At 41.6% G+C, this 26,281-nt stretch overlaps 2 protein-coding genes across 3 annotated transcripts in view; one reads left to right on the plus strand and one right to left on the minus strand.

Moving 5' to 3' along the window:
• Window positions 1-5: 5 nt before the first annotated feature.
• On the plus strand, window positions 6-601 carry POLR3K (RNA polymerase III subunit K). Its single transcript, XM_065850676.2, has 3 exons — window positions 6-132; window positions 207-294; window positions 374-601. The coding sequence occupies exons 1-3, from the start codon at window positions 22-24 to the stop codon at window positions 499-501; spliced, it is 327 nt and encodes a 108-aa protein (XP_065706748.1). The 5' UTR covers window positions 6-21; the 3' UTR covers window positions 502-601.
• A 335-nt stretch (window positions 602-936) lies between these two features.
• The window catches only part of GTF3C1 (general transcription factor IIIC subunit 1), a 43,346-nt gene continuing 18,001 nt past the window's right edge, over window positions 937-26,281 (minus strand). For both annotated transcript variants that reach the window (XM_065850686.2, XM_065850685.2), the window contains exons 16-37: window positions 25,259-25,404; window positions 24,743-24,840; window positions 23,069-23,165; window positions 22,123-22,300; window positions 20,663-20,798; window positions 18,686-18,821; window positions 16,827-16,908; window positions 15,961-16,146; window positions 15,248-15,405; window positions 14,964-15,106; window positions 14,689-14,770; window positions 13,441-13,553; window positions 12,452-12,514; window positions 11,852-11,945; window positions 10,835-11,007; window positions 10,384-10,668; window positions 8,075-8,328; window positions 6,351-6,637; window positions 5,235-5,871; window positions 3,762-3,801; window positions 2,809-3,001; window positions 937-1,331 (exon numbers count right to left, since the gene is read on the minus strand). In XM_065850686.2, the coding sequence (XP_065706758.2) occupies window positions 1,110-1,331; window positions 2,809-3,001; window positions 3,762-3,801; window positions 5,235-5,871; window positions 6,351-6,637; window positions 8,075-8,328; window positions 10,384-10,668; window positions 10,835-11,007; window positions 11,852-11,945; window positions 12,452-12,514; window positions 13,441-13,553; window positions 14,689-14,770; window positions 14,964-15,106; window positions 15,248-15,405; window positions 15,961-16,146; window positions 16,827-16,908; window positions 18,686-18,821; window positions 20,663-20,798; window positions 22,123-22,300; window positions 23,069-23,165; window positions 24,743-24,840; window positions 25,259-25,404 (3,803 nt within the window). In that variant the 3' untranslated portion in view covers window positions 937-1,109. The remainder of the gene's footprint in view (window positions 1,332-2,808; window positions 3,002-3,761; window positions 3,802-5,234; window positions 5,872-6,350; window positions 6,638-8,074; window positions 8,329-10,383; window positions 10,669-10,834; window positions 11,008-11,851; window positions 11,946-12,451; window positions 12,515-13,440; window positions 13,554-14,688; window positions 14,771-14,963; window positions 15,107-15,247; window positions 15,406-15,960; window positions 16,147-16,826; window positions 16,909-18,685; window positions 18,822-20,662; window positions 20,799-22,122; window positions 22,301-23,068; window positions 23,166-24,742; window positions 24,841-25,258; window positions 25,405-26,281) is intronic.

Raw genomic sequence — 26,281 nt, forward strand, 5'->3', positions numbered from 1 at the left:
GCCGGGGCGGCGGAAGCGGCGATGCTGCTGTTCTGCCCGGCCTGCGGTAACGTGCTGGTGGCCGAGGAGGGGCCGCGCTGCCACCGCTTCGCCTGCACCACCTGCCCCTACGTGCGCAACGTGACGCGGAAGGTGCGGGGGGGGGAGGGCATGGGGCCGGGGGGCGGCGGGGGCTGCCCGGGGCCTCCTGACCCGCGGTCCCGCAGGTGACGAGCAGGAAGTACCCGCGGCTCAAGGAGGTGGACGATGTGCTGGGCGGCGCGGCGGCCTGGGAGAACGTGGACTCCACCGCAGGTAGGGCCGGGCCGGGCTGGGCCGGGGAACGGGCCGGGGGGCCGGGCCTCGCCTCACGTCCCGGTGCCTCGCCCCGCAGAGCCGTGCCCCAAGTGCGAGCACCCCCGCGCGTACTTCATGCAGATCCAGACGCGCTCGGCCGACGAGCCCATGACCACGTTCTACAAGTGCTGCAACGCGCAGTGCGGGCACCGCTGGCGGGACTGAGCCCCCCGGCCCTTCCCCGGCCGCCTGAGGCCGGAGGGGCCGCGCTGGGCCCGGCCCATCGCCCTGCGGGAGGGTTTGTAATAAACATCCGTGGGTGGAAGGGCTTGTCTGCTGTGTGGTGCTTTGAACTCGGCCCCTCCAAAAGCTGGGGCGCTGGCCCTTGTTTCACACAGCGCCGCGCTCCTAAAAGCACATGGAATAAACTAGTGCCTGCACAACAAGAAACCAGCGTTTAAAATACAGGTGGACATTAAGTTAAGAGTGACCAAACCTTAGCAGTGAAACAGAAAGCAAAGCAAAGGTGAAGTGGCACTGCTGGGGCCTTGGGAGGAAAAGAAAAAGGGGCCTTTGCTGTTCCCTGCGGAAACCACATCACTGTGAACCATATGCTTTACAAGTAATTATTGGTAAAAAGATAATATACTTAGAGTGGTATTGAGTATTACCCGTATCTTAACATTAAGTTTTATTCTTAGTTTAAATACATTCAAAAGTAAAAAAGATATATAACTTAAAAACATGATGGAGCACAAATTGTAATATTTAATCTACATCAACACTCACTCCTACAGGAAAAACCAATTTAATGTAACTCAGCTGTACCTCTGTTATACAGGGATAATCTGCACCCATTTATTCCAGTTCATTTCACCAGGGAACACCCTTCCCAGCCTGAGAGTACAGTCTATTGTAGGCTCATAGTATATTGTTGGGGTTTCGCTCAGTTTGGGATTGTTTAGCTGTTCTTCCACAACTGGCTGAGAAAAGAGCGACACCGCGGACGGCTTTTTCATGTAGAATCGTCTGATGCAACCGAGAGTTTCCAGACCCTGCAGAAAAATTCACATATTTTAGCTTAAGCAATTGCACTGAAAAGAAAAATGGACTGAATGCTGTTCTACCTAGAGGGTTCTCAGAAACGTTAGATAATTGATACTAGAAGTGGCTTCACGCCACCTCCTCAGGAGGCCGTGGGATGGTGAAGGTTACAGCACAACAATGCAAGTTCACATAGCTGGGTATCTGCTCACTCGTCACTTTCAGCACAGCGGCTGGCATCTGGATACAGATGCAGAACACATGTTCAACAACAGATCTCAACATTTAGGACCAGTTCCAAATCATTTCAGGCTGGTATAGGTGTAAATCCCAGACTTCTGGGTCAGTTCTCGCAAACGGGTTCGCGTTTGTTCCCACAGCAACACCCTGCAAGGCCACTGATGTGCTGAAAACATCTGGTGTATATCCAGTCAGCTCACATAGGTATGCATCTAGATTTACTAATACTTGGTATATTACACATAAAAACTCTGTCTATGGTTTTAAAACCTGTTTTTATCAAATTAATTGGCAGAGAAGTTAGGTTCGAGTTCTGCAATCTGTAAAATGTACAAGTAATTCCTTGACTTTGTGGACGTCAATGAGTTGCCTGGGGGTTTGTACCACTGCTGCTGCTGCTCTGCCTGTGCCCTGATCCCAACTGCCCAGCACTGTTGCCACGGCACAGGACACACGGACAAGCTGTGCTGGAACACCCAGGAGACAGGACGGCTGCTCAGTGTGATCGGTAGTAAACACAACTTGGCTTGTCACCAAAATGCATGAGCCTTTGGGCAGAAATACGGCATTAGTAAGGGAAGTCACACTGGTGGGAAGGACTGCAGTACTACTGCTCTACTTCACACCTTGAATCATTGTTAGAGAGAGAAAAAAAAAGTTTCATTTGTAATATAGCAATGGTGGCAATCAAACTGCAAGATGTGGGGAAAAATATGAGAAACTCAAATTTTCTAACCAGATATTGTTTTACTATTAAGGATGTATGCCTTTAAGCAGGTCTGTCAGGACAGAAGGTCTTATTTCCAGTACTGTCCAGCAGATACATTTCAGTCTGATTCTTATGTCAAAGACTACCCATCTGAAAGACTTACAAGGGAAACATTAAGATAAGCTCTATGGCGATAAAGACTGCATTAAAAAGCCCAACTTAATATTTCACAGTGACAAGCCACCGCCCTTCAATAACCAAACAGAATTTCAACTGCATCTCCAGCCATTTCAGAAGCACGGTCAAATTTCAAAATCAGGCATATGGTAATTCCAAGGGCAGGTAGAGCAGCTTCTTTCCTTCCTCGTTGTGATCAGTAACTTGCTCTGGCTTTGCTTAATTTGCACTAGAGGGAGAAGATTGTTTTTCATGGTTCATTCACAATCCCATTTTCCTGAGACTTCCAGCAAAGCAGCTGCTCACTCCGAAGTGCGGAAGCTGAACCAGATTAGAATTCACGCGGGTGATGGCTCACGTACCTGCAGTATCTCTAGCACGGCAACAGGCTGCAGCACCCCCGCGTAATGCTGCAGCAGCGTGGCCTCCGTCACGCCTGGCTTTGTCATGATGTGGTAGAGCACAGCTTCCATCATCCCCTTACACACAGGCTTATTCAGGTTCCCATCCACAATCCTCCACGGTCTCCCGATAAAGCAGACATTCTCGCAGGCCCTGCAAAAGACAATTTAAAGCCAGCTCTGTCAGGAATTGATTTTCTAGATGCTCCATCATCATATTTTCTGTTTAACAAAAATTCTTACTACATCCACTGGCAGTGTTTGCTCACATCCTAGGTGTAAATTCTGCAGCTGCTTGAAGTATGGGCAGAGACTGGTGCTGATCTACTCAACAGTTCCACAGACACGTGGAACATGAGGTGTTCACCACCGACAAATATTTTCAGCTCCATTATACCACCCAACAACTACCCTGAGTGTGGACGACCAGAAAAGCCTTGTTTCAGTTGTTTGTTTGTCACTAGCTCTAATATCCTTCAAAAGTTATCCAAGACCAGCTTCAGTCTGCAACGTGCAGCAACAAATAGGAAACTAAATTCCTCATTTTGGAGTCAAAAGACAGACCCTGCACAGAAATTCACATTTCACATACTGCAGTTTCTCCAGGCCTTTGCTGGGCATGTGGAAACAGAGCCCCTGACACTGGACATATTTGAGAAAGAAAATTAATTTTGTTTCACTGATATTTAGGAGCCAGTGGTTTTTTGGCAAAAAACATGTATCAGATTTTTTTTCAGCATGCGTATGAACATGAGTAACATTAAGAAAAACAATGGAGGAAAGCAAGGAGCTTCTCCATCATCCATGCTCGCTACCCATCAAAGCAAAAAACAAAGGTTTGCACAGCATTTGCTTCCAGACATTATTTTGGCAGTGCTAAATGTTTAGTTACTCTGCCGATCTCTGTTACTCACCGGTCCCTAGCTGCCTGGGATACATCTGTTGTAGAACTTCCTGGAAAGAAAAGAACACATAATTTTTAGTTAACCTAAACTCTTTATCTCATGGAAGGGAAGTAAAAGGTGTCAATGCTGTAAAATGCAACCGCTTATGCTAGAAAGTAATGCAAGCAAACTAGGGCAGGTGTTGTTCTGGGTTGCATGGGAAGCTCTGAGCGCCACTGAGTGAGTGCCCTGACCTGCCTGCAGCTGTCCCACACCTCACAGCCACAGCCGCAGCTTCAGCAACACCTTTGTGGTTCTGTTCCCAAATGCTACGGATGGAGAGAATGGAGTTTCAGACCGAGCTACGCAGGGTCCTGGCCTGCAAGCGTTCAGAGGTTTGTTTGACGTGATGCTTCTCCTCATCGTAGACAAGTTGAGCAGAAGTCTGAACAGCTGTCGACTGAGGACTCGAGAATGCACACTCAAGATTCCAGCAGGGCTCAGTTTCAAAGTGAAGGCTGTCTCTGCACCTTCCATTCTGCATTATGTCATGGGTTTTAATTACACAATTACTTAATGTAGGTACCTCTACCACACCCAGAGGCTGACAGCTTTGGCTTAAGCACATGGAAACCCTTCAGCAGCAAGACCAGTAAGAACTCTGTGCTTGATAACATAACTGTTATTTTTTCCCTTCTGTATGACAAACAAGTAAAGGAAGTTAAATCAAAACAATACTTAGTAGTTCCATGTTAAGAACTACTGAGGTATTTGCTGCTCAGACAGCTGAGTCCATTTCCTGCAGGAAGGCTCCAATTAAACACTACCAAGGTCTATGACTCTGCAATCAGTCTGCACCAATTCGCGTGGCATCCTGCAGCTGTAAACGTGGGTAACGGCAGATCTTGGCAAAACACCGCACAAGCAGTTAGCCTGTGATTCAGTCTCAAATCAGAGCTGATAACAGCAAAACCAAAATAAAATCCCCAACAACCTACTTAATGTAAAGCTTGGCAAGAACTACTAGCTATTAAAAAACAAAACTGGCAGTAAAAAGAAAATGAAAATGCAGTCAAATTGGGTTACAAACAAGGCCATCAATCTTCTCACTGGCATGCACTGCTTTCTGGTGAGTGGTTTAATGACTTTATAACTTTCAGTCATGGGCATTCTAGTTATATGTACACCAGAAGCACCATGTTTTGTAGGTTTGGAGGTGTCTAGCCTTTGGACTGAAGCCAGCAATGCACATGCAAATATGTTTTTGGAGAAGTGTAAGGAAAACACATTTCTGGACTAGTAACGAACATTCCAGCAGTAGGCATAGGAAGGAATCTGTGATGTATCTGAAACCTCCAAGACCTCCCAGATCAATGACAACTTCTGCCACTGGTACAGCTTCATAACGAATCTAGTATTTGCTTATAAAACGGAGCTACCCATTTGGGATCAACTGATGATGAGCTAGTCTCTATTTCTTGGATGCAGAGAGCTCCTACTTACCTTTAGAGACTCCTGTGTTCTCCTGTAAGTAGGAAAGATCATCATCCTGCTCATCAGCTGATCGCTCAAGGCCAGGGATCTGCTTGTCGTGCTCAGGGCTGAGCTCCTCATTCTCTACTTCAAGCTCTTTGTCATCACAACAAGATTTATCCTGTTCCTTGTAAGTGTTTGCATCCACAGCACCTGGGTGTTCTGCCTGCCCTCCCAGGGAGCCTGTTTCTTCATCCGTGATTACAGTTTCTGTCCTTGTAACAGGATCAGTTACACCTTCTTCAAAGTTACATTCATTCGCACTTCCCAAACCACTCTGTGAAACCTCGCAGAGTTGATTGCCATCTTGAAGGACATCATTTTGAGTCTTGCATCTCTTCCTCGGGGGTTCTTCATCACTGACAGATAGCGTGTCCTTCCCCAGCTGCTCCTCCTCACTTGAACATTTCTCTCCCTTCTCTGGGTCTGCAGGCAGGCGATCCTGTTGGACATCCGGGAGGGTGCTGTCTGCACCCTGCTGATCACAGTCATCTGGTTTGTTCTTCAGACATACTGAATGTAGTAGCCATGGCTTGGCAAATACTATTGCAACCAGTCTTACAGTGTGGCCTCCTACTTCCAAAACCTGCTGCATTTCAATAAGGTCCTATTGGGGAGGAAAAAAATTATCTCAGGAATGTTTAACTAAATATCACGGAATTGCCATCCTTAGCTGGCAGCAAAGAAGAGCTTAGTAAAGCATTCAGTTTGCTGTCCTGCTGCACTGAAGTTGAAAAGATGTTTCGCCCCTTCAACTTTTCTGAAATTACAGCACAAGACATTTTTTGTTCAGCTTCAATTAAAATGTAACTGGCAAAGAGTATTTTGCTTCCAAAGGTGAATGTTAGTACCTCTAAGTTTCTGAAATGCCTCATCTTTGTCTTTGACTAAGCGCTGCTTTAATTTTTGCTCTTCCTATATTTGAGGCAAGACAGCTATCAGCTATTGGTATGTGATCTCTTGCCCAATAGAAATAGCTTTGTTCAGTTTATATTTGCTTCCTACAGCCTGTAAGATTGTCCTATTCAAGGGGAATACTAAACCTGCAGACATTAATGTACAGAAAGCAGCTGGCTGTAAAACCACCTGAATATACTGCTGCAAGCTCCTTGTGCGTTCAGGTTCCACCTCTTCATAGCTGCAGAAACGTTTGCTCAGCTCAGCTTTGCTAATTCCAAAGTGGGAAGTTGCCTCTATTGCATTACGGATCTCCAGAACAGCAGCTGCATCTCTGGGACTATAGCCATAACGCTCGGTACACTCAGGAAGGAACCGATCAACCCCATAATTTTCTTCCTGGACTTTTATCAGCCTGGTAAAAGTTTCAGGGAGGCAGGAGACTCCCACAGCCATGTTGTCAAGCAGAGAAGAAACTGCAAAGCAAATAAAAAACAAGTGTATAAGCTGCGAAACAGTTGGTACTATGCAATACGTTATAGAAATATAAATATTCTGAGACAGACAGATTAAAGGTGTTCTAGACTATTCCAATTAACACCAGAGCTCAGTTTTCCATCTTCACTGCTGCCGTTCCCATTTTTTCTTGCTGCCTTACATATTTGTCTCTGAAAAGCCCTGTAGAAGAGCAAGCTGGTTTACGAGGGCTTGCCCTCGTATCAGAGTGAAGTATCGCTGAAAGGCAGTGCAGACATATTGGTATTGCCTCTAACACCAGGGCAGCTGAGCTCTAAGTTAATGAGCAAATCATCTCCTTTTTTCTGGAAGAAGGTCAAGTGAAAAATCTAGGGCAAGGAAATGCTATGGAGGACCCTATTAATCAAAAAATTGGAAGCAGCTGGTCCATGGCAGAAAGCTATCGGTCAAATATGGTATAAACTACACGTTGACAATGTCTTAGTACAATTTATATAACAAAGCATCTCTGCACAAAACTGACCCCCACTGTGCCAAGTATCCAGAAGCTGAAGCGGTGTAACACCTTTTTCCAGTCCCCGATGATTAGAGGGCAGCTTTGGCACCGTTCCTACCTGCTCCCACCCTTTTATCTGCAGGCTGCATTTACACCACCCCTTGTGGGACACACACGGCAACTGCACTTTGACAGCTGAGGAAAAATGAGAGCAACTGTAATGAGCCATCAAGCCAGCAGACCTGGAGGGCATGTGTGGCAGCAGAGATACGAGAAAGAATTGCTATTTTACATTTACCACAACAGCAATAGGAATGGACAGGGACAGCATTAGACCTTCCAACTAAAGACCTGAACAACTGAAGGCTTTCCTGGATGCATTTGCATCACAGCTGAAAGGGAGATGCTCTTCAAGAAGGAACAGTGCTGATATATTGCAAATATTCAGGCTCTGAATGTTATCAAAATGTTTAACTTACTGTACGTAAGAGGCCAGAGACTGGACAGCACTATTACAAGCACTTGCATGAGACAGGTGAAGGTAAATTTCCATTCAAGGAGTTCTGAAAGATTTTGTTTTCTCTTTACAGAAAAGAGAGCCTGGGTGTGACATAATATGGTGTTCAAGTTGCAGAAGGCCCTGAAAAACCTCCTGGAGATAGGATAACAGAGCAGAGGACAGACTTCCTCATTGGATTAATAGTTTCACACAACATGAAATACAGGCGAGGACATGTTACCAACAAAAGGTGCTCCTATAAGTCAGCAACCAGTTTGGTTTTAAGTCAGGAGAGAAACCATTAGAAGGCAAACTGCATGTGTCACGATAAAAGAATGTCCCATTAGAAGGGTTTGCAAAAATCAGTTCCTCAGCTCATGAGTTCACTATCTTTCCTGCTCCAACCAGCTTCTGTGTACGTTAGGCCAAACAGACACTAACCTGGAGAGCTGAGTCTTCCTGGAACCGGTGTGCACCGCAGCTTCACCTTCACCTGGCAGGAATTGACCACAATATTGTCACTGGGGCTCAGATTTCGGGTGCTGACAATTCCAGGGGCATAGTAGCCTCTCATCAGTAAGTAATTGGTGTGAGATGCTTGACGAGCTTTCACTTCTATTCTCCGTTTGCCTCCAGAGCCGTCATCATCGTCGTCATCATCGTCATCATCATCCTCAAGTCCTTCTTTTCCCAAACTACAGCAAACAGAGGTGTTATGTTTGTTTGTTCGTTTTTTTTCTCAAAATAAGAAAGCAATCCATTATACTCAGCAGAGCAGGAACACGTGCTAATCTGCATTCTGGCATTTAGTTACGAACAGCTGTGGGTATGTTCACAACAGGCTGATTTAAAGTGCCGAGTACAAGCAACTATAGAAAAGAAAATGCACTAAAGATCCCTGGAAAAGGAAACTTTCTCCTTTTTGCAAACATGTTGAAACGAACCCAAAATATCTCAGCTTACAGTGCTGAACCTCTTTGGCTCAGCAGACACTTCATCATGAGGGAACATCTGTCGGAGCACAAAGGCAGAGAACAGAAGCGATACTGCAGTATAGGGCAGACTGTTTATTTTTAAAGGAGAGAAGGAGAAGAATTACAGACCAAACACTTCCGTTACTTTGAAAAGAAAACAAAAAAAAACCAAACCAAAGCAACCACACAAAAGACCCAAATCAAAACACAAACCAAACCCACAAAACCCAATCAAACAAAAAATAAAAACACACCAACAAAAAAAGCAACATAAACCAAACTGCAGACAGCCTCAAAGTAAAGAAAGAATAGCAGCAGCAGCCACAATAGATTTCTCAGAAAGAAATTTAGTCAAAGCAACACTATTTCTTTGTTGGACATGACAAGAGCTATTTTGAATAAAGGTGAAGGCTCTGAACAACATGATCTAACTCTGAAGTTGCCTCTGTTTTAAGCAGGTTATGCCAGAAATAACCAACGGTTCCTTCCAGCCTTTTAAGAGAAGGTACTTAAGGTTTAACTCGTCTTAGAAAACATATTTAAAACCAAAAAGGAACACACAGTTTAGAAAAAATAGTGCTAGTACATAACCATTTGGAAAACTGGACTCAGATGCCGGCACTCAGCAATGGGACTCCTCCAGGGTTCAGTGTATTTTTACTAATGACCTGTGTAATAAACTTATGAAGTTTGCTTAGGGTCACCAAACTGGGGAGGCCGCAAGTTTATGAGAAGACAGGATTTACATTGAGAGCACTTCCAGCAAGCTGGAGAAATAGTCTGGAAAAGAACAGGAAGCAATTTCATATAGAGAAATGCATGTTATTTATATCATAGTACTGTGCACCTTCTCTGAAGGCAAACAATCAACCAGGTAAAGGAAAAAATACTTGTCATGAATCACAAGAATCATTTTTTTTGGGGGGCAAGGGAGGGCGGGCAAGATGCGGCTGTTCATCATCCTGCGATGTGCTAACAGGCATTTCACCTGCAGAGCGTGAGGGAATTGGCACAGACCTGGCAGCAAGACCGTGGCGTTTTTATCACAGTCTAGAGGAAAATAATGAGGAAGAAATAGATCTGGATACCATGAGTTACATAGCAAACCCACAACTACAGCACTGAAGCAGCCCATTTTAAAGAATAACTTCTTATGGGAGGAAGACTAAGACAACAATCTTCTAATAGGTAATAAGCTGCTCTAAGGAGAACAAAGAATTTTCTGTGTATGTTGGCAATATAACAGGAAGAAACAGGTTAAACTACAGCAAGAGATTTTAGATGCACTCTAAGAAAACACATAATGATTGTAAAAATAACTGTTCATGGGATTAGTCTGCCTAGGGCGAGAATTTCAATTTCAGTGGTATTCAATTAACTGGAGTCTAAAAAAACAAAAAACCAAAGAGGGGAGACAGGTTTCACTGATAAAGCTGAAACCTTGTAACTAATCCTCCTTAGTCCTTGAAATGGGAAGGTGCATTGATGAGAATGCTCATCTGGCACGCGCTGCTCTCCTTTCTACATTAGCTCTGACGGCAATGAAGTGCCCAGCAATTTAAATGTCACAAATGCGAAGGCAAATGCACTCCAAGGCTATAATGACAGGCACTAACTAAAGTGCCATTAACTCTTCATTAACTCCCTCAGAAATAAAAACCTAAACAACATCACAGTAAAGCATGCCACAATACAATGCAGAAAATGCTAATGCCTGCCCAGTTTCATCCAAGTTACCCCCAAACTGTATTTACTCATAGAAATAACAGTGTTTACCTTTTTATCACTTCATTTTCCACCATAGTGCTGTCCAGCACAACTATCTGCTCTGGGATTCTCACGTTCACAGACACAAGTCCCAGGGAGAACAGGGAAAGCATCGCCACACAATGGCCACCAGGTCCTTCCATAGGAAACGCAACCATGTCGTCTGATGCTTTGTTTTCTTGATCTTTAAATGAGAAGTGATCTGGCTGGTCTGATTTTTCAGCATTCTTGAGCTTCTCGAGGAACTGAAAGGCCTCTGTACAAATGGTACTGGGAAACCGCCATGTAAAAACTCTGGACAAAAAGACAAGTTCAGAGAAGCACAAGACTTTGATAATCTGTTCTTACTGCGTACGAATTTTAGACCCAAGGTAGCACAGAGCAGCCAAATAGTTACAGCACGCCTGGGTAGATTCTTTTATTTGCTCAAACATCAAACAGTGACCTTTCTGACACCCACCTGTAGTAACTCTGAGACAGCTGATAGGACATGGGTACAAAAGGCAAAGCCCGGCTTTTCTTTGGACCCAATGTGTGGTTTACTCGACGGCGATTGACCAAGCTCCTCTTCTGACACTCCAGGAAAGCCTTCACAAGAATGTCATCCCGGTACTCGCGGTACAAACGAAACGTCTGCAATAAACCCCCGTTCAACATAAAAGGCCATGTTAGCTCTGAATCCAATGTTAGACTCACCGACTTGAGGTTTACCTAACTAAATGAATATGGAGCTACAAGCCAGAATGTAAATGTTATATATACATTTACTTCACAGTTCTACTCCTTTTATGGACTTCCAGGCTTTCCACGGTAAATGCCAATTAAATTAACCGAATGCTATACAACACCTGATATTCAAAATGGGATCAGGCTCCCACTACAATTATATGTACAAAAAAATGCTCCTCTGCACCACACTTTGGTAAATTCTTCCCATCATTTTACCAGGAACACATGCTTCTAAGAGCTTGGCTTTCTGGGCTCCACTCTGCCTGCTTGAGATATTAAACTCCCTTTGAACTTCTACTCTACTTTATATTTTTTAAGTGCCTGACTGATAGATGATCTATTTTTGTGGTGTCCAACTGAAGGAGAGGCTCTCCAACACCAGTGCCCCTTGGACACCAGGACTGTCTTTGTGATTTCTCCTCCAGAGTGTAATTCTCTGCTCACATGGGCACTAAATCGTGATACAGTTTGACCCAATGAAGTGATGTGGAGTTTCTTTCATATGGTTTTTGGGGATTGCTTCAACCTCACATCTTGGAATCTCATCCTCAGAGAGAAAAGCAACATACTGAAAGTCTGGATACAATGTACCATTTCCTAAAAGCATAAAGACAGTAATCCCCACAGAATTGTTACAAATCTAAGTTTCTGAGTTTCTTTTCTCTGGTTTGAAAAAGGCATATATCAAGGGGGAAGGAGAAACTCCTCAGGGTTGTACAGCCAGTGAAGTTCGGTCCAGATACGGTACCTGAAATGACTGGCAAGATTTCATCTGGTTATCTGAGAGCGCCAAAGTGCTCTGAATCAAATTCTGTAGCACTAGAAAATGAATATCATAGACACTGAAAGAAAAAAACCAAAAACATTTATTCATGATGATTAAACTTAGCACGAAACTTAACTAGCACTTAAACTAGCATAAAAATATACAAATTCAATCACCTGCTTCTGAAATAGAGGCATAAAGGCATGAGACCACTATAGCTGAGGACCATTCATGTAAAAGAGCCTCTTATATTTTCCATGACCTTCCACCCTGAAGTTTTGCGTCAGTCCAGATAATCAGACCCAAAACAAAGTCCTCTTTGTTAAGATCTCCTCTTCTTAAGGCATAGCACCCACACAGCAAACATACACTGTTGTCCTAATGATAACAGAGCACCATTTTGAGAAGGGCACTCCTGTCATTTCATTCATCAAATCTATAATCCTTCACTAAATTTACACACTGCAACAAACAGATGAAAAACGTACTGAATTAGAAGACTATATGTATGATTTTCACAGATGAGAGGGCTGACATGACCTTGGAGTCCTAATGGGAAAAACTGGTGCTACTGCTGCTCACCTGGTTAGACTGTCCTCCTTCGTGTTCTGATCGGTGTCTTCCCCGATCGCCAAAACTCGAAATCTGGGGAAGGGAAGGGAGAAGAAAACACTGAAACAAAACTCACATTCTGTGTTTTTATACCAACCATGAAACGCTGAGGCTGACAAGCGCAACTGCTGATAGGGCGAGTGTGGAAACAGCGCAGGGGAGCGCTCTGCTCCAGCGGCCCCCAGCACAAGTGTCAAACATTAAAAGCACCGTCGCGGTCCATCTCCCTCACTGCACTAAGCTTTCTGCTGACAAGCAGGTAAAACACATTGACAGGAGACAGTACAAATCTGTATGGATTTGCTATTCTATTGAGGTTTTGGACTTCCACTTACCATCAGCAGTACGTGCACATACAGTAAGAAAATTTACAAAGGTGCTAAATTTGTTATCGTAAAATGGTTTGAGAGCCAAATTCTCGCATTTCTCTCTCCAAGTGTTATTCATCATGAAGAAGCCTGACGAACTGCAGTTGGAGAAGGCCACGCAAGGCTGGGTGCTCTGCTCTATCAACAGCAGCACTGAGATGATTTAGCTGAGCAACCAGCTACAAACTGTGATATAAAACAGGGCCAGTTAATCTGGAAAATGGTAAAGGCAAGTCTTCTATTGCATTAAAATATTACACCTGAGTACCAACGTCTTCTAATAGCAAAGCTGAGGATTTGACCATTTATGAAAATCTGATATTGTGAACTTCTGGTTTACAAGAAGTCTCATTTAGCCAAATGGAAATGCTTTAGAATAAACAAGCTTGTGCAAATAACTGCACATTAGTTATGGGTACTTAGGAAGTCTGGATTTGAAAGAAACATTGCTTGTTGTATTTACCGAAACTTCTTTTGATACTAAGAGTACAAGTACCAGAGGGTGTAAAGCATGCACAGCAGAGAAGAGGTCCTCATGTCCTCAATTATCTCGGCCTATGTGCAGAGTCAAGAGCACCATAGCTAAAATACCTGGAAAAGAGTTCCTGCAAAGTATCAGGAATCTCAAGTTTGGGATTCCCCAGGGTTGAACTGAATTTCTCTTTCAGCCTTTCCACAAACTCTTTAAACTCCTTTGCACAAACCTTTGAAAACAAGAGAGAAATGTTATCAACCTTCATTTCTTAAAGTGGAAAAATACCTTATATTTCTAAAGTTTTCGCGGAAAATTCTAGAAGAAATAGCTTTTGAATTATCAAGTCAGAAACCGTACAACAGAAAGAGAATGCATCAAAAAAGCTGTGTGGAGGTCGTGTCCGCTGATATCAGTCCCAGGTTCTGTCTGTAACAAGCAACCCACCATGAACATATTAAAACAAATTACACTGAATTAACAGCATAAGATCTCTTGCTACAGCTTTGCTTAAGTCTTTTTTTTCCCCTCTTCATACCTTTCAGGCTTTATCATGTACTCCAGTAACTCTGTTTGTACAATCATGGCTTGGAGGACGCCTGTTACACACAGTTCTGTATCTCTCTGGAAACAAGATTTTATTTGCTTCCATAGACAGACTTTAGGGATGGGGACACACGCATTTGTTTCAGCAATTTCTCATCACAGAACAACTGTTCTTCATTTAAACAAAAATGAATCTGACAACAGTATGAATTGTCATTCTTGGATAAAAACAAAGCAAATCTTGCCGTGATGTTGTGAAGAAGTTTTGGAATTCCAAATGGAATTGTTTGCACTGAAAATGTAAAAGCTTTTCAGTTTGAAATTGTGGTTGATTTAAGCCATAAAAATCTCAACAATTAAATAAAAACTTTTGACTGATCAAATCAAGGCTTCTCTCACCAAATTTGCTTCCATTCCTGCTCTCATCCACAGAAGCCATGTATTTCAACATGCAACCAGAAAAAAAATAATCGGCAACTACAGAGCAAAGATGTTTTCTTGCTCAGATAACAAGGAGGCTGAGAGGATTAAAAGAAGAAATTAAAAGAATCAGTGCATACGGATGCTCAGTTAGGGACATTGAAAAACATACATTTCTGTTGCAAAGCAGTGCTGTTTATGTGCCTTTGGAAGGCAGCCTGTGTCCACTTTACTCTCAAAATAGCAACGATGCTGCATTTTCACAACGATGCTATTTTTATCATGGCTAAGGGTACAAGGGAGACGTAAGATATGAAATCACAGTAATCAAAACAGTGCAAGCACTCAGTAAGCCAAACAGTGTAAAGCACTACATGGCCTTTAGAATACTTCCCTCCTACCTGTGGATCTTCATAATTATTTTCTCTGTTCATGAAATCTCCAATGAGGGCTTTGTCTTGGTAAACCTCAGCAAGGCAAACTCTGCAAGAGATACAATTGAAGGCGTTGTATATAGTTGAAATTTTCCCAATTCAGTACAGACTTGGTAGCACTAGAGTGCAAAAAAGTTGAAATTTATATTCACATAAAATAAGCTATAAATATAGGAGGAGCACATCACTTAATTTCAGGAGAATTTAGCCTATAGCTAGACCATAGACAGAAACCTTCTTACTTATAATTAAGATAGGTCTGTGGATTTCTGACAATATAACGAGCTCTTCGTCCAACGGAATGAGAAGTTTTATCGAGGGACTCCTCAAAGCTGGCATGCATGATATCCCGAACTACTTGCCATGGAACAAAGGGCCTTTTTACCTGTGTGAAGAACAAAAGTGTTTGGAGTTAAACTTCAGCTATTACGTATGCAAATGGTGGTTAGAACCTGGATGAATTCCCGGGGCTGATGAAATGTGCGGTCAGTTCACAGACCCCTTAAGTCCAGGCCCTGCTGAATACCTTTGCATTTAGCACATGACTAGCGATTCGGCACAGCAGGAGCAGACTGTCTTCTTGCACTGTCCAGAAGACACGCAGACGAGTCATTCTCTGCAGGGCACTCTGGTCAGCTTCATCATGGTAGCGGAGCCTTTTGCTTTTTTCTACAGAATCCTCTTCTAACAAATCCAGGGAACAAAAACCAAACAGTTATCTCAGCACTACATATTCTGATTAATTCAAACTCCTATCACAGGCAGTATCGGCACCAACTGGAGTTTATAATAAAAAACAAAAGCAGAGAAGGAAGTAGCAGCTGAGAAAGTAAAATGCATTAATTCCTCTCCCATGGCTGAGAAAACGAACACTTTAGTTAGCAAATTGATTCTTCATATCATGAAGAACCTCTAAGTCAGCTCTCATAGGCTGATGGTGAACTGCAAGGCATTAATCTGGTGCAGACACAATTAGAAATCCTTTAGTTTGTACAGTACAGTAGTGCAGCCTTGATTCACATACAGGTAACAGTTACAGCACGCGGCTGTTTTTCTCCAGAGCAAGTACACAGCCCCAGGACACCTGGACATCTTTGCTGGAAGAGACACCCAAAGACATGGCCAGTAAGTTTCCATTTCCCACACTCTGTGACAGTCACAGCAGCTTTTCTAAAGCAACTTACAGCAGCATATGCATTAAAAAGAATGCCACTTCTTCATGGCGTGTTAGTTACTTACCTTTCTTTACCTTCTTGGTCTTCTTTCCTGTGTCTTTCCTAAGCCTCTTCCTCTTTTGGCTTTTTCCACCTCTCACTCGTTTGGTTCGATCCTGGGTTGGTTCTTTAGTTATTTCAACACATTCCTCTTTCTGGACAAGTGACTCAGATGCTACCTTTCCTTCTCTCAAAATATTAAGTTTGTTACCTAAAACAACACATATTTACAGTAGTAGAGCTTTATAGCAGTTACATTCTACAATATTAAGGTATAAAGGGCAAATGCCAAAGTTTCAGTATACTAAAGACGGATGCCCTCCCAGACTTGCCCTTTATTAGTCATGTCATTTTATGCCACTTCTCAGCAGCTCACAATGAATAAAATCCCATATAAATGAGGAATCATCAAGCAATTCGAAGTCCAGCGTACAGTGCACAATCAGACAGGAACTGAGTTGAGGTTTCATATTCAACCTGAAGCATTTCCTGCTCCTTAGGTTAAATGTTAGGCTAAGCAATTTTAACAGTGCTTAGTCATACAAAACATTGGTCCCTCTAGACTTTCTTCAAACTGCAAAACAGAAATTACAAAGGGTAAAAATTATTGTTCTATAGCAAAGGGAATTATTTACATATCTATTTTGCTGCCCCAGAAGCATCCTAGATCACTGTAAGGAGACAGGAACAACCTATGTCGTCAATACTGGATAAAAAATTATTATTTCATGTATCCAGAAAGAGGGAAGGAAATTATCTATTCTACTGCCCTAGAAGCATCCTAGATTACTGCAAGGTGACAGGAATAACCCACATCATCCATATTGGGTTTGACAAAACCAGTAACAGCTCTAATGCAGTTGCAGACCCCCACCAGCATCACCCCCTTACCTCCTGAGCCCAGTGGGAGCGGGTGTTTTGTTAAGAAGGTTTGGAGCCTCACTGTCAGTCCGTTCTCAGAAACTGTACTTTCCTACAACAACACAGCTTTAGAAAGGTGATTTGCAAAAGGAGGGCACTGGTTTCAACATCACTATACATGATATCCTTTGAGTAGTGTCAGAAATAGATTTTCAGTATAAAGGAAAAGATCCCTGGTACAATGAAGAATTCATTTGTCTTATGACTACCACATATTTGAATAGCTCTACAGCTTTTCTTAAATCATCCTGTAATGACCACTAGATTATGTAGGTTAGAATTTCAGCAAATCTCCTTAAGTTTAGAAGAAGTTATGGCTGGAAAAGAAATGCTCGATTCTTTCACTGCTACAGAGGCTGAGCAGAATTTTCTGTAAAACAGTATTTTTTCAAAGCATTTTAGATTCCAAAGGAACTTCTAAAAAGCACAAAACCAAAATGCAAACACAAAAATTGAGTAAATGCCTCCTACACCATATTCTATCCATCTTAAATCCGAGCCCAAAGTGAGAGCAATGTATTAGGAGTTTTGCCATCCTCAGCAAACCCCATTTTTCTCGTGGGGCGTTCACTGGTGATAGAAGTTGGACACAGGTGTGGAGAGGAAAGCCAAAGAGATGCAGGGGGTCCTGTTAGTGCTGAACAACTGGAGGAGACAACAGCAGATGAAACTGGGAGTGAAATGATCCCACCTGAGGTCAAAACCAAGCAACTCATACACTGATAGGCTCTAATTTGACCACCACTTAGGGCAGGATAATTACAGACAGTTCTGTGAAAGTATCTGTTCAGTGCTTGGTAATGGTCAAAAAGCAAAGCAAATGTAAGGAATTCTTAGGAATGGAGAGCAACACTATACAGCTATGGTGGTCACAGCCTGAATGCACTAAGTGATGCTGTTTTAACCTTAAAAAAATATATAGCAGAACTAGAACTGGTTAAACGAAGGCAACAGCAATGACTAAAGGCAGAACAGGTTCCATGCTGGGAACAGTAAAGTAATCTGGTAGATGTCAGTGTTTAAAAAGAGATGATAATGGGAAACGTGAGAGATGTTTACAAAATCAAGTGAAACAGAAAGGGAGAATTTATTTTCACAGCTTCTGTTAGCACTAGAATAATGAGGGACCTTAAACATCAAAAAGAAGTGGTGACAGATAATAGGACTTTGAAACACTTTGCTACGTGAAGTTGCGGATGCTAAAGCAACACACATCCAAAAAACAATTAGACAAATTAATGCTAAAAGAAAAAGCTGTGAGCAGCTTTGAAACATCTCCAGGTTAAGAATGGTCTTGAGCCAAACTTGCAGACAGCTAGGAGAATATTCTGATGAAATATCACTACATATCTACCTTGCTCTTACAACCTTCCCTACAAATCTTTTATTGGCAACCATCACAGACAGGACATTAGCAGAATGAGGATGGCCATTCTTATTTGCCTCTGTTAGGCTTCCTAGTAAATTTTTTTTGCTGTATGTAATTCCTTATTCTGGATGTTTCAGTTTTCATCTGACAAATTCTGCATTTCAGAAAGGCAAGAGGCACCACTAAGTCATCTACATTTCTTGCTTCACGAAGTATTTCTGCTTTGGTTGAATGTATTGCCAAATTCAGTTCAGATAAAATTTACGTTCAATTCTTTCATTCACTTCAGCACCAAGATTTACCAAATTTGGCATTCATTTCTTTGCAGTGATGCAAAGTCTTACTGAGACACACAGCTGGGAAAGCATGCAGGCAGTAAAATTTTGCTATCAGTATCTCAACCTTAAGATTATTAAAATTTGGAAAAGCCATTACAGGATATAAATTTTAAAATACCCACCTTCCTAGTCTTATTGATGATGTAGCTCGTCCAGATCCAATTGCGTTTTAGATGCCCATAAAAGCTGGAATCCAGACCTGCAGCTCCCAACCCGTCTCCAGGGATGGTTCCATCATCAACCACCTCTCGGCTGCCTCTAAGAGAAACAGAAACAAAGCATCCAGTATTTATTTTGTAGGGAGCACCTCCTCACCTGTTCTTCACCGCTGTGTTGCAACGTGCAGAACCCCCAATACAGACAGGGCTGGGAAAGAGGATGAGAAAGAGAGATGCTCCTTCCCTTAACCCTGGTCCAGAAGCAGCATGACAATGTTTTTGGATTAAGTTTTAAATCCTGATGTTTAATGACTGAGCTTTCAGCTTAGAAATTACACCCAGAACAACTTCATAATTGTTCACTAAGTTCCACTGGCCAAGTTAAACTCTTCTCAGCACTATTCCTGCCACAGGACCAGAGGAAATACCTGCTCAGATGAAAACCTTTCTGAGGACAAGTGTGCGGAAAATCCTGCACAGGAACTAAAGGCATTCAAACCCCTTTTTCACACTGACTGTCAAGCACTGATCTCTCCAGTTTTCTAACAAATACATTAAAGCTTGTTAAGGCAGAAAAACAATGAACTGCATTTCTTTCCCTGGAAAGAGCATGAAACCAACAGTGAATAGGACGTAATGCATTAACTGGTACCCTTCATGCATGACCTATTTAATTATTAGTGTGATATTACGGTGCAAAATGAAAATAAATATTTTTTTTTCTTCTATAAATATGACACTGTGCAAGAAATCATGGAGAAAAACTTACTACTTCTTCAAAAAAATCAAACTATGAATGAGCGCTGCATATGCAGTCAACACGACAGCTCTGACAGTCCAGTAATAACACCAAAGAGTATTTTTGAAATCCTGTTTTGCCTTATGAAAGATTTTTTTTTTGAAAGCTACCATGAAAAAATTATTTCAGTCAAGCTTTCAGTAAATTCTTCCATGACAACATTATACCCTCAATTAAATCCAAAAACTATTTCTTGACCTTAAAGAAGCTGCAGTCACCTCTAGCCTAACTGCAAGTCAACACCAGATCTCCAGTTTAAAAGATTTCTTACCATACAATGGAGAAACCATTTCTTACCATACGATGTGAAAGCTGACAAGTGGACTGAACAGAATTTCCTTCTATCAGCAAGGATCAGTGGGATTAAGTTCACTCACCTCCATTACTTTTTTTAAGATAACTTGATATTTGTACTGCCAACACTGAACTAACTGAAAATACTTTTAATCAGGCTGTTTATTAAAAGAATAGAATATTGACAAAAGTAAACCACAGTGCACAACACTCAATATAAAAGGCGTGACTGGCATTCTGCATGGCTGTCACAGGCTGTCAGTGCACAACCCTCTCAAGTATTCCGGTTGGGATTAGGCAGAAGATGAAGTGCTCCAGATATCACTTCTAGATTTCACCAGCATACACCAATATCATATCAGAATTTCATCTGCAAACAATATTCAACAAATTGCAACAGAGAAGGACAGAATTCAGAATGTGACACTGGGGAGCTTCAGTACAGGGTACTTGATATACTACGATATAAAGCACAGGAACAGAATCTTTAATTTTTTCCCTTGCAGTGACTGTACCCAGAAGCATTCCTTCCCTCAGCTTTGCTTTCCCCAAGACTCTTGCAACACACATCTGTCCTACTTTAGAAGGAAATCCAAATCTGGTTTTCCCATTCCACTAGCATGAAAACCTGTTTAGTAGACAAGTTCCTTGTAAGCTTGATACATAACTACACGTCTTTTTAATCAGCCTCTGAATTATGAAAAACAAACAAACAAACCAATCCTCACAACACCCAACAGAAACGCTGGAGTCTTAACTGCATTTGCTTTTGAGTAACATTCTCAAACGAGAACAGTTGTTTTTGCTCACTCTATTCAAGCAACAAAACAAGGATGAAGATGACATACGTGGTATATTCCAACATTGCAGTCTTTCGTTCCAGATTATGTTTATCCGCTGCTGACTCTTGTTCCATCTCTGCATCTAGTGCAGTCTCCTCCCCTTGAAGATTATTTCTCTTCGAACGAGGACAGCGGACAACTCCTAGACATACAGATGAGTTGGATTATCAGCATGAGAAGCCAGACTTCACCCCCTTGTTATCCCACTCTGCCATGGCAACCTACGGCTCCCATTTTTACCACTTCTCGATAAAATGTGCTACCTTCTTACAGAGGCTAATGGTGTTCTACCTCATTTCCAGTACAAGGCCCTAAATTATCCAAAACTGTATTCAGGGCAGAAGTAATGTGAGGCTGGTACACTTTACAAGGAAAATATTGCAGCAGTTCACTGATATTTTAGGCATGAATCACAGCTTTTCAAAGGTGGTAGCACTCCTCAAGAACCACGTCAGGTTGTGACTGCTGAACCACAGCGTGCGCACTCTTCGTGTCTGACACCTTCATGTTGGAGATACATTCAGGACAGAGCAGTGGAGTCAGGTGATTGTTTTATAGAATAACAGAAGTCAAAGGTAGAAAAAAAGCCCTCCACACAATTTCTAGCTCACTAATGCTTTTTGGCTGTCCATGCTACAAAGATAATAGAGCAGGACAGGATCTTAGATGAGTATCTGATCTAGAGGCTCAACACACATTGAAGTGCAGCACACTGGTGAAATATCATTCCCATATTTTGGGGGTAGGAACAATCACAGTCTGACCAGCCCACAAAGACTGCAACAATCACAGACACACTACCATTTGAAAAACGTGCAAGGAGCCTGCTTCAATCCAAAAGGAGATAAAATTACAAACAGATCCTTCTGCCTGGCTGACTAAATTACAGAAATACAGGTTAGGGTTGTCTATGGTTTCAAGAGCAATCTCTTCCCTCCAATATTTTTTAAAATGTGTACTTCTTTTAGCTTGTATTAAAAACTGTAAAAGGATCAAAGACAAAAATAAGCTCCAAAAACCTGGGATGCATGAACTCCCTTAACTCTCACTTCTCATCTAACTCAGGCTATCGATTAGAAGGTTTAGCAACATGTTTCTAAGGAAAAGGGATCTCTACTTAAACTGGCAGAGAGCTATGGCAAAAATATACTGATAACTATTTTCAAAAAGGCATTTTCATAGCTGGATTAAAATCTTACAGAGCTATTATCAAATTGGATACTTCTAACAGGACAGCAATGCTTTGCTTTTAACACTGCTCTGAAAATTTCAAGTAGATCTCAACTTCACAGAATTATGTGGACAAACTTCTAGATTTTTTTTTGATGCACAAGGTGACCAGCCAAGAGACCAAAACATTGGAAATGACAAAACAGAGCCTGCCTCAAGTTTTAGGAAAAGAAAAGGAATTGTGGTATGAACAGAATTAACGGTAAAGGTGCTAAAAACATAGAGCTATATCATACCCAATGGCGTGTTAAGGCAGACACACTGCAAATCGAACCAGAAGTTTTCCACGTCCTGCATGGTGTTCAGAACATACAAGCGTCTCTCGAACGGGCGACTGCTTTGAGCCAGGTTATAGTGGGGGTCACAGACTGTGGTATCAACAATCACAGCATTTCGCTTCATATACACAAAGACCTGTCAAATACAGTATGTTTCAGGTTGGTAGGTAAAAATCATTGAAACTGCCCAATTTACAGGTCACACAACTTAATGTGGTTTAGGACACCTTAGCATCTCCTCAGTCTTCACTGGTTTGAGCCAGTACTCTGAGAGAAGGTACACATACACCCCACCCTATGACACTGCATTACCAAACTTCCTTTGCCAGCAATCCACAAATGTCCTTTCTAGATTTAGAACAGTCTCTTTTCCCCCTTGTGCACAGCGTATTCCCAGTTTCCACAGAGGGTGACTATTTCCTACAAGTTCTCATTCAGTATTTCAATAGATGCGTTTAGGGGCCTAATTATCTCTCTTATCCTCATAAAGTGTATGTTGGGACGGCCTTCTCTTCTGCATGTGCTGGCTATTTACAAAAATATGCATATAAACATCATTATTTTACTCTGATCAGTGACTCTATTCTAACACTTCGATGGAACAGAATGTGCCATGCTCACTTTTCGTAAAGTGCTGCCAGTCTAGAACCTCCCAGATCACTATTGTGTGCAATGTTCAGCATTATACATTTCAGTGGTGTCTTTCCAAATAAGGGGGCAAAAATATTCTCCACAACTTGCAGTATGTCACTTGGATCTGGTGGTTTGCATATACATCTGAAACATCAGTATTTTACTTAACTATTTAAGGTAATTACAAATCCCAAATCTTGCATTTATTTCACTGGAAAAAAACCCACAAAAACACATGTAGAATAATGGATCATTTTTTAAGAAAAATTACCTGATCTTTATCTTGAAACTTCTCTGTTGGGCCAAACTGTATCAGTCCCATATAACATAATCTTTGAAGGTTTTCTACCACTGAAAAGATGTATCTCCTGGAGCAATATTAGGAGTATTACAATTAGCACTCATGAAAACCATAAAAATGGTACCAGAAAACATGCCAACAGCAACCTGAAGCTTCAGGAAACCACTGCTTTTTGGAAATACTGAGGTTTAGAACTTCTAAAGTGTATTTTTGTTTGAATTGTCAGCTTATGGAAAACATATTATATCCCAAAGCTCCAAATTTTCTTTCCTCAGATCACAAACACAAACACAATATTTTAGTCGAATACTAAGTAAAATTTTGCTAGCAAAGAACAAAATTAGCCAGATAAGCCATATGTAAAAAATGAATTAAACAAGGTCAGAACACCAGCAGAACTGCAGGCAATTACATATTATGAAAAGAAGACATGAGTAAGAAACTGTGACTGCTAAATATGGGCTGATAAGCTTTCACATGTGCGGATAGAAGGATCTGGACACCGATCCTTGCACTTAAGGTTGTTTAGAATCACTGCTCCAAGAAACTGCTTTCCGTTGCTTACAGCTTTGGCAGAGCAAAAAGTGCAACATTTCCCAAGCTGTGTATCCACTTATATGGCAAAATTCTGGAAGCTGCAGGAAACGTCTGCAAGCTCTAGTTTCTGGAAGACAGTTTGTCAAAAATTAGCTTTCCCCACATTTACCTTCACTAAGGTCAAGTTTTTCTGTGCAGTTAAATGGGAATTGTATTTTGGCAGGAGTTTTCTCCAGGGCTCTGGAAGAAGACAAGCCCAGAAATATTAAAGCAAATTTGGCTGAGTTAGAAGTTTTAGTGAACGGGGGGCAAAGAGACACGGTTCTATGTCACACCGCTTTGCATAAACCAGTCACATGGAGCCTGCAAATTTCAGAAAATACTGTAAATCTGGTTTCCTGGTTCCTGAGATTTAGCAAGTAGGAGGTTAGGAATTGCAAACCTGAGCTAACCACAAGTCATGACAGGAGATACTGTCCAGCAAGAGTCACCAACGACATTTGCAGGTTTGCAAAATGTTATGTAAGATCTCCGACCACACAAATCCATGCTGTTCTCATAGCAATGACCTTCTGGGGAAACTTCTGATGCTGCCGATTCCACATATTCAAATCACTTTCCTTTAAAGTTGCTTTCCCCTCCTACCTTTAGTCCAATCTCAGTTCTTAAATCTTCTAGATGAGGAATGGCAAACAACGGACATGCCAATGAGAGCAGGAGTGGAAATCGAGTGGTATGTATAACAGGCAGGAACTAGGAAATGTGGCACCTTCTGAAAGATTTATGAAGGACAGCAACATTTAGACTCTATTAAATTCTGAATTTAGCAGCAGTCAGGAGTGTGTTTTGTACAGAAGTAACATCCTGCTGATGAGTTATGAAGGACAGAACCTCCCAGCTCTCAAACACTGCCTGACAGCATGCATGAATATTGCTTATTAGTTTCTTATTACCTTCTATTTGGGAGAGAAAAATACAATTTGGCACACTATCCTTAGAAGATTGATGATCCTTGTCTTAAGTAACAAAGTTCTCTTTGACACAAACAGGGAATAACTGAGAAAACAGGCAACCGCTCTTGTTTCCTCCCTAGATCCATTTACTTACCTTTTGTAGAGAAGCTGCTGTCGGATTGACCTTGGAAGAGACCTGATCAGAATGTGCTTTTTTAGTGGATCGTTTAAAAAATCTTCTAGACCGTCCACCTAGAATTATTTTAGAAGCTAATTAAAATGTGAAATATACCTATCCTTTAAAGCATCAAGCTTTGGTGCCAGAACTGCCTACTGAAATATTTTCTAAGCAAACATTACTGCTTTTGTAAAATGCTTAAACATTATTCTTGAGCATCAATGAGGCAGAAGATTCAGTGAGATTATAAAAAGCTCTTTGCAAAATATTAGCTTAAGAATTTGCAGTATTACCAGGCCATACATTTTTTCAGCGTGGCTGTAAAAGCAACTAACTTTTCTGGAAAAGGAACTATCAAGAACTAAAGCACCTACTCTCCAATGGCGAGCTTTGTTAAAGTAAACTAAGATGATATTTGCTACTCCTTATACGTACAGTTGATATCATCAGATTTGAAAGTAAAACAAATGTAAATGCAAAAAAGTGCCACACCTTGTAGCTGACTTGTACTATCTGAATAAAGATGGAGAGAGGCAAGCAGAGAAGAATGTCACTAACGAGAGCCCATCCAAATCCAAACTCCCTGTGAAGCGGGAGAGGAGGAACGTGGCGCATCCACGACGCATCATCCACGTACACTAGGAACGAGAAGACTGGCTTAGATTCAGACAGGACAAACCTAGTAGTTGTAGTAACAGTTTTGCTCTAAGCATTCAGGCAAAACACGTTTGACAGTTGATAGTCTAGAAATCTGAAAATCTAAATTGACCTGAAAATTAACTAATGCATTGATTTTCAATCTTTTCTGAAGTGGCCTTCTGCAGGCTTTTTCAGTGTTGGTGAGGACTCTTGAAAAGCACATTTGAGCCTCCTAAAAATAAGTCTGCCCTTCTTTATTAGCTTACACAGTTCAGAGTGTTGCCTGAAAGCAACAAACATTATAAATTCCCACGTACAAAGATGATACTCACACCACCCTTGTAACGCTTTGTTTTTCACTAAGACGATCTGTTCCAAGACTTAATTATCCTTACAGCATATTAAAATAGCTTCTGGATAAGCAATCCAATTATTTCTTTTTCTGTACTCATTAACATGGAGAACAGCTTATCCGCTACCTTTAACATCCTTTTTTCACTTTGAAAGATACATATCCTGTCCCCCTTACTTCAACTTGTTTTTGTAAAAGAAACAGAAGGTGGCAACATTTCGTAAATTAGTTAAAGAGGTAATTATTTAACTATGGCTTCAGCATAGACCTGTCCCTACGGAAATTAAATCTAAACCATTTCTCCAAATTTACTCAAGATTATTCTGAATTCAAATCATTCTCTCTGAATTACTAACAAACTTCCCAGCTTTTTATCATCCACAATTTGAGCCTACTGTATTTCACTATCCAGAACGATGCCCTGTTTGATGTCCCTTTCAGTTTGAGGTCAAGCCATTAAAAATATATGAGTAGTTTTTTTCAAGCTTTGTGTTCCAACCTTAAAATGTTTTCATTGAAGTCAT

The sequence above is a fragment of the Patagioenas fasciata genome, chromosome 15 (assembly GCF_037038585.1).
Source record: "Patagioenas fasciata isolate bPatFas1 chromosome 15, bPatFas1.hap1, whole genome shotgun sequence".
NCBI lineage: Eukaryota > Metazoa > Chordata > Aves > Columbiformes > Columbidae > Patagioenas > Patagioenas fasciata.